The following is a 7,835-nucleotide window of genomic DNA, read 5'->3' as shown; positions in this document are numbered from 1 at the left end:
CGGCTGCCCCCGCCCCGTCTCCCGGCGCCTGCCTCAGCGCCCGCAGGTGCCACCGAGTCGCACGTGGCTGGCGGTGACCTTGCGTGTCGGCCGGCCCTTCTTTTCCTCCATTACGGAGGAGCGGCGCAGGTGTCTCACCCCTCCCTGGCGGGCTCGTCTCCTGGCCCCGCCGCGGTCCCTGCTGCCCAGCTCCGGGTTTGGCCCCAAACCGCTGCCCGCGGCAGTCGGCTCAGCCGTCGCCTCCCCCCTCCCCCGGGTACCAGCCACCTGGAGAAACGGGACCTGGAGAAACGGCTGCCCCTCGGCCTCCGGGCATGGCTGTGCCTGGGGAGCCACCTCTGCGGCCCACAGACTCGCACACCCTGCCCCGGGACGTGGTGCAAAAAAGCGGGTTTTTAGGCCAGGATCTGCTGAATTGCTGGGATCTCTGAATTTCGAACCGTGAAATTCTGCCCGAGGCGGTGCAGACCTCAGCTGCAGGGCCCATACCCCCGATTTCCCACCGTGGGGGCCTCAGCCCTGCCCCGGGGGTGAGGGCCTGGTGGGGCCCAGCTCCCGGAGCCTGGCTGAGCTTAAAATCCAGGCTGTTGGTGACAACGTGTAACACGGAGGGAAGCGGGGATGGCGGGTGGTGCGGTGCTGACGCCGGTAGCAGCGGTGAGCAGGGCTGGCTGCCCCGGCCCGAGGGGTGCTGGGGTTCCCGGCAGACAGGGCCCGTGTGAGGAAGACCACGGCAGCCACATACAGCTTTGTAGCCTGCCTGAGGTTGCGTGCTGCGTGTCATCGAGTGGGGTGACCCGCTGTGCCTCTGAGCACGTCACTTCTCAGTCCTGTGACCTGCAGGGATTTCCAGTTTCAGTAGTTAGTTCTATTAACTGGAAAACTGGAAAAAGGCAGGGCTCCTAAAACATGTGACTTTCATCTTTGATTGTCTTTCGTCTCCTATTTTGAGGTGTCTGGGTTCTCATTTCTGAGCTTTTCTTACTGACTGCAATGTTGAGAGGCAAAAAAGCAGTGCCAGCTTTTTTTTGTGTTTGGTCCCAAACTATCCCTGGTTTATCCCTCCCAGCCATTTCTGGTGAAGCATCCCTCAAATTCCTTCTAAAACAATATTGCTAAATTATCTCCTCAGAGTTTTTGATTTCATCTAGCTCAGCCCTATACTCCTATCTTTCCTATTAGCTAGAAGGAAAATTCTGCTTTTTTTTTTTTTTTTTTTTTTTTTTTTTTTTTTTTTTTGATAATTCCAACATAGATATTCTTAATAGTGAAATCTCCGCAATTTTTGAAGCAACTATTTTGAATTATTTCTATTTAGCAGAAGACATGGCTTTATTGAGTACTAAGCTTTAAAAAAAATGGGAATCAAGACAGCCATGACATCTTCCCGCACACAGAGACAGAATGTATGAGATGAATGTAGAAATGTAGAAATAAAATGTAGAAAATAAAAAACATTATTTTTGGCAGTCAGTGGAAAGAAGGGCTTCTTAAAGTCTGATAGGTTCATGTTGACCATAGGCTGTACATCAGTACCAGTAGCTCAGCCTTCTCTTTCTCAGCCTTCAACTGTGTCTTGCTCCATATGACTATGACTGAGCTTTAAGAGGATTTTTGTTTCTAATGGTTTAACAGTAATTTCTCTAATTGAAGGAGCATGCATCTGAGAGTGGATATTGTGAAAATAAGAATTCTTACTCCTATATGAACAACATTCATGCCCAATTAATGGTGTCCAACTGAGTGAGAAAACAAGATACACAGAAATAGAGGTAGCCAGTTTTCTTTTCCTTCCTTTTCTAAAGTTGTATTTTTATGCTACCCACAGTGAATCATCACTGTACAGTTGTTCTGAGAAACCGAGTAGTTTTCATATCACCCAACAGTGCATGCTAAAAGAACTAGAAACAACTAGAGGTGAAACTAGCAGAACATCTATCAAAACAAAAAAGTAATCTGGTAATTTAAGAGGTACTGTGTGGTACAAGTAGGTGGCAGCATTATTCCTTGGGTCTCTCTCTGTAAATTTTCCTACATGCCATAAGTGTATTTTGCTAATTTACATTACAGGATAGTACATAAATCAGTGATTTCTCCTACTGTCTTTTGATAACGTTGCATATATATGAGAGCCAAGCACATGCATCAATCACTCTTTTAATTCCAAGATTATTAAAAAAATTCCCAACTTTTCTGTATTGTAGAGATATTACATATATGAGGAAACACAAGTCCGAATTTCACAAATTGTGTCTTGTGACTCACAATTCAAAGACATTTTTGGTTGTGATCATATACTTAGGTTGCCTAACACCTTCTCACAACTTTGCCATTCATTCAGACCACACCTTTCTCCATGCCCATTCCTGAGTTTCCCATCTCTGGGGGAGGAAAAAAAATCACAATAAAGCTGTCTAAAAATATTTTATAACAGCCTACTCCCACAGGAGTGGACTTTGCCTTTTCCCCATGCCCTTAGTAATATACAAACAAGAACACCAAGGGACGATGTCTCAGCATACAGCCATTACTTTCATGTGAAAGGTGTATGTGGCTTCAAGTAGGTCATCATGCCCTAGAGCTTTTCGGTTTTTGTTAGGAGTTCTCTTTCACTAGTCTGCCAGCTAGCCATCTCCCTCAGCGGTCAGCTAAATCCTGGTGCTAGCACAAGGAAGGAGTGGAAATCCACAACCATGGTTAGAAAATGAAGATAGCACAGGATCAGCACCGACTTGAATCAACTTGAACTGGTATGAAATGGCATCTTAATTGAGCATGTGGCTGGAGCTGTCTACACCTCTCTTAAATAAACTGGAAAGCACCCTGAGTTGAAAGCAAGGTGAAAGTAGGAATCTGGGGGATAGGTCTTCTGCCAATTCATATTAAATCCCTACAAGTTGCCTGTAATCTTACTAAAAACCAAAATACGTAACTCAGTTTTCTATTGATGTTAAACTAAAGTAAATCTCTACTAGTTACCAAACTACTCGTATGACTATGACAAGTCGTATGTTGTTATGCTATTCAAAACTGCTCAAGAAGTGTTCCTACTGCCAGGCTTGCAAGTGAAAGCCAGGCATTCTCATACTGCCGCTGGCAAGGGTGGAGGGGTCCTGCTTACTGCTGCAGCAGAGCAGTCACCTCCTGGTCTGCGCTGCCAGCAGAGCAGGCTCCTGCTTCTGTGTGTTGTGCACAATCTACGCTCCTAGTAGGGAAAGAAAAACTGCCCACAGGTACTCTAGCTGCACGGTTCAAAAGATGCAGTTGCTTTGTCCTTCTCATATGCAGCACAGGAATCAAAAACCAGATCTCTTGAATTCAGATGAGGAGGAAACAGACTATGTTTTAATGCAGAAGAGGTACAAATAATTTGTAGTACTAAGGACCGTTTAGCAATTACTGACCACTAGAGGGGATCATAGGAGTGGAGGAGGAATTGAATACACTGCATAATAAATGCTTTCCTCTAACGATTGCCTACATGCGATGTTGTACTGTATGTGCACAGTTTAAAAATTATTGAGAAAAGACAGCATTTTATGCATGCTTAAGTTAATATAAGCAGCTTATATTAATTGTGTCTAAAACAGATCAATAACAGGTTTAATTGTTAAAATGAAGTAACTTCTTTACAGAATTTTTTTATCAGTTTAAATTTATACAGGTTAAACCTATTAAACTTCCATCTGTAAAAAGCTACTGACCCTTCTTTTAACCTATTAAAAAGAAAGGCACCGGTCTTCAGTCTTTTTACTGACATTTAAACAAGTGTAGCTTGCTTGTTAAAACCTAATATTAAATAGATTTTAGTCCTTCTGTAAACACTTTCATATCTTTAAAGATGATTTGGGAGTACCCATCCCAGACAGTATCAACTTACTTATGCCGTTGTGGAACCTCACTGCTAGTTAAAATTGATCTATATATAAATTACATCAATCTTGCAAGTAAAGTAAGTGTGAATGATGATTATACTAACTTCACCAAACCTGAGCGGATTTATACAAGCTGCAAGAATCCTGCCCATCAATTTAAGGGTTACCCTACTGAAGTTGAAGGTGACCTCCCATGATAGACATTTGATTTATAAATCACCCTTCCAACATCTCCCAGACCAAATCGAGCCACCTAAGTAGTGACATTAAAGTTTTCAGTCCAAAATGAAGTCTTTTGAGGAATTATGCACAGTGATAAATTTTGCAGAATGAAAATTTCTATTTCTTGAAAAATGGACTGCTCTCAAACTACTTTCTCAGGACACATGTCTCTGCACAAGTGGTGGGGAGCTGGGTTCTGACTGACAAATCAGAACCGAGCAGCCAGCAACACCTTGCACAATGACTGCAACATTCTGACTAGCCCTCTTTTTCCAGTGCTTATCTAAGGAGACAGGGGCTCTTCATTGTCCTTGAGCTGGGATGAAATGAGTAAGGCACAGTCTAGCTCTGTACTGTTATAAGCTTAATTGCACATAGTTACTGAGACGTCTGTCATTTACATTAGAAGGAGTAGGTGTGGGGCCTAACTATTTCAGTGAGTTATGCTCATACCTTCTAGCATCACTGATAAATAATTTGTTGCAGACCAGGTATCTACATTCATTTGCTTCTGTTTTTTTCTGCTAGTGCATTATAAGAGAAGCGTTGAAAGAGACGTACAAGAGACTGTTGAAAGAACCTAGATTTCTTTTTGCTTGAGTCTCACACTGAATATATTAATATGCAACAATATAGCAAGAAAGATGTTGACCATAAGCAACTTTACAAAAGGGAAATCTGAGTGACTGATGGAACTGCCATCACCTTTCACCTCTGTCAGGGGACTCAATTTAATTGTCTTCTCACTACCAAGATAGTCATTATACCATGAAGACTATGTACTTCTGAAGTTTCTCGTGGATTTTATTTATTAAGAGAAAGTGAGAAGATGATTTAGTCTGTAGATGCCCAGTGAACGTTTGTTTGCAGAAGAGGCTGCTGAGTACTGGTCACAATTCTGTGGACATGATTCCATTATGAATGAGACTGAAGTCTCAAATTAGTGCAACATATTAAGTGAGCAAAAAAAGACAGACCTGCAGTAAGTCTGGCCCCTGCTACAGCAAATGTTCAGCCTGGCAGGACAAAGCAATGAATATTCCAAGTTCATATTTCTCATTCTTTTAAAAATAAACTGTGCCCGTTTTGCTCTTCAGACCATATGGCATGAATCATTTCAGTGAAACATTCATCACATCATGATTTACACTGACATTATTTCTTAGAAGTTAAGTGGTGGGACTTCACTGTGAGAAGCTTTATGTATTACAGCCATTCTCTGTTCTCTTTCACTTGTTTCACTGAAAGGTAAATTCATTAATCTCAGCTCAAAACTAGAGTTACGGGAGTGAAAAACCAAGCACAAAGTGTTCCTGCTTTTAGGTTTTCTCTTTGAAAATTAATCTCATGAATGTACACAGACTTTTACTTGTAAGCTGTTTTACTCATTTATGATGTAGTCAGAGGTGCCTGTTTCATACTTACTCTGTTTTCAAGAAAGTACAACAGAGAAAAGTCTTATGATAGTTCTTCTGCAAATACCAATTTAATTAAAATATGCTGAATATTTAAATGGAAAAGAAAGCATGTAACCAGATGTGTGAGTTGCCTGGGAGGGATTCTCTGAGGTCAGAAACCTGCTACCAGTCCCCACAACCTACATGAATAAGACTGGAAGGCTCAGACTTCTCCATGAAAGCGTGTGTGTGTGTGATGGCACGCACTACACTACCTCCATAGGGAATTCGGGTGTATAGATTTGCAAAAGCTCCCTCTTTCAGTTCACAACTCTTCTTTTTTTTTTTTTTTTTTTTTTTTTTTTTCTCTCTTCCATGGATTTCCCACAGTTAAGTTAATTTTCTGTTTTTTTCACTCTATTAGCTTCTTTCTGATGAGAATAAATATCGGAGAAGGGAAGGTCTTTTGCATTTAGTAAGACAAAATTATTTCACTGCTAGTCATGTACACAGTGTGACCTTGGGAAGTCACTTAAAACTTGTTGTGCTTCAGGTGTAAAAAAGAGTGTTATCTGACTAGTAAAGACGGTACACCAGAACTTAATAAATTTAAGAAATAATAATAATCATCATGGTCTTCTCAACTGATAAAATGTAATGAATATCTGTCCTAATTAAAATAAAAGACAGGAAACATGGGATATTGTTAAATGATGAGAATAATTTACTTCTAAAAAAAAAACCCAAATCAAAACATCATAAAGTGGCAAATGTTGGGTCTTGAATGTAAAGCTGAGACTTTCAAAGTATGAGACATCCATTCCACTGGGGCTTGACTCACAAGTCATACTTCACAATTTGTAGCAAAACTGGATTCTTAACATATTGGAATAAAGATTTTTAACAAGCTTCCATCTGTTAAACCAGCAAGTTGGCTTGGTCTGATCATGCTTGCTGTTTTAATAAATAGCCAGCATCATTTTTCAAACCACAGCTTTCAAATTAGTTTGGAGGATTTCAACTTGCACTAGTTGCGGCCAGTGCTGAAAGGTTTACATTGCTTGTACATTTGGAGGAGCCTACACCACAAAGAAGGCCCAACCTCACGGCTGGTGGCTTGGAAGAAAGGCATACCAGTGCCATTTAGGAAGGGTGGGCTGAGAGTGACCTCAGGATAGCCACTTCCTTGACTAATGGTATTGCAAATGAGACGTAATTGGTCTCAAACAGGAAGGGAGTGAACCGCTAAAGTCCGAAAGCAACTCCCTGTCTGGAAGGTGTGTTTGCCACAGGAAAAAAAGCTACTCTGTTAGCATGGGAAAATGAACTGAGGGCATATTTGTCTTTTTGTTGGTTTTGTTTTTGGGTTTTTTTCAACACCACAAATGAAAATGTCAATAAAGACCTGTGCATGAAATGAAATTCTTGCTTTTCCCTCTCTAAAAGACACACTTCTAATTTAAAGGGCTTCAGTAGTGCTACACAAGCAGTTTTCAGGGAGCCTGGTAATGGAAAGGCTTCAACAAGCAAGATTAGAACCTAACGTTTTGCATTCGCTGACAGAAATTTCCTTCTAGATAGCAAATTAAGCTCCAGGTCAGAGAGTGATCTGAATGTAAATCAGCATAAACTTGTGATTCTGAAACTGTAAACAGTTTCACCTCTGTGCATACTAATTTTGAAAGTTAATAATGATGTATCAATAACAGATACTTATCGATAGTCATGTTGTGAGGAAAAAACCCAATAAACAGTCCCCCTAACTCACCTGGTTAACACATTTATCCCAGCACTCACTCCTACCAAATTGCCTTTCCTTTCTAATCACTGTGTATGAGAATAGATAAAATTAATTCAATATCCTAAATGGTTTTCTCTGGCCAACAGACACCAAATTAATAATCTGTTGTACTTATGCTCATTAAAATGAAAAATGCCATAATTTGATAACATGACTGAAAGAATCTGGAGAGAGGCAACAGGAAGCCACGAGAGGGTGGGAGACGGGACATTTAGGGAATAGATATAGTTTTGATCATTTTATATATTAGTATTGAAGGTTAAAGCAAAGCATCAATAAAGTTAAGATGCATGATTGTGTCCCAGAGTAAAGCATTCAAAAAGCCATCAAAGAGAAATCACAAAAAAAAAAAAAAAGATTACTAAGATTACTAAATACTAACGGCTAAAAAGATACACTGTCTAGAAAGGCTGAGCATGCTTGCATTATGTCCCCTGCCTCTCAAGTCCTGAGTGTGAGGAGTATCCAAAATTAGAAGCAATTAAAAAATGTATGACATGGTCTTTAATGCATACCCTCTTCCTCTCATAGAAAATTTAA

At 40.7% G+C, this 7,835-nt stretch overlaps 1 protein-coding gene across 1 annotated transcript in view; it reads right to left on the bottom strand.

Moving 5' to 3' along the window:
* Positions 1-784, bottom strand: part of FAM98B (family with sequence similarity 98 member B) — a 19,371-nt gene extending 18,587 nt beyond the window's left edge. The window contains exon 1 of the mRNA XM_026849306.1: positions 261-784. Coding sequence (XP_026705107.1) covers positions 261-784 — 524 coding nt within the window. The remainder of the gene's footprint in view (positions 1-260) is intronic.
* Between the last annotated feature and the right edge of the window lie 7,051 nt (positions 785-7,835).

This window comes from Athene cunicularia, assembly GCF_003259725.1.
Source record: "Athene cunicularia isolate RWA chromosome 5 unlocalized genomic scaffold, athCun1 chr5_part1, whole genome shotgun sequence".
NCBI lineage: Eukaryota > Metazoa > Chordata > Aves > Strigiformes > Strigidae > Athene > Athene cunicularia.
The sequence above is the reverse complement of the archived record's forward strand: the minus strand, read 5'-3'. Positions and strand labels throughout refer to the sequence as shown.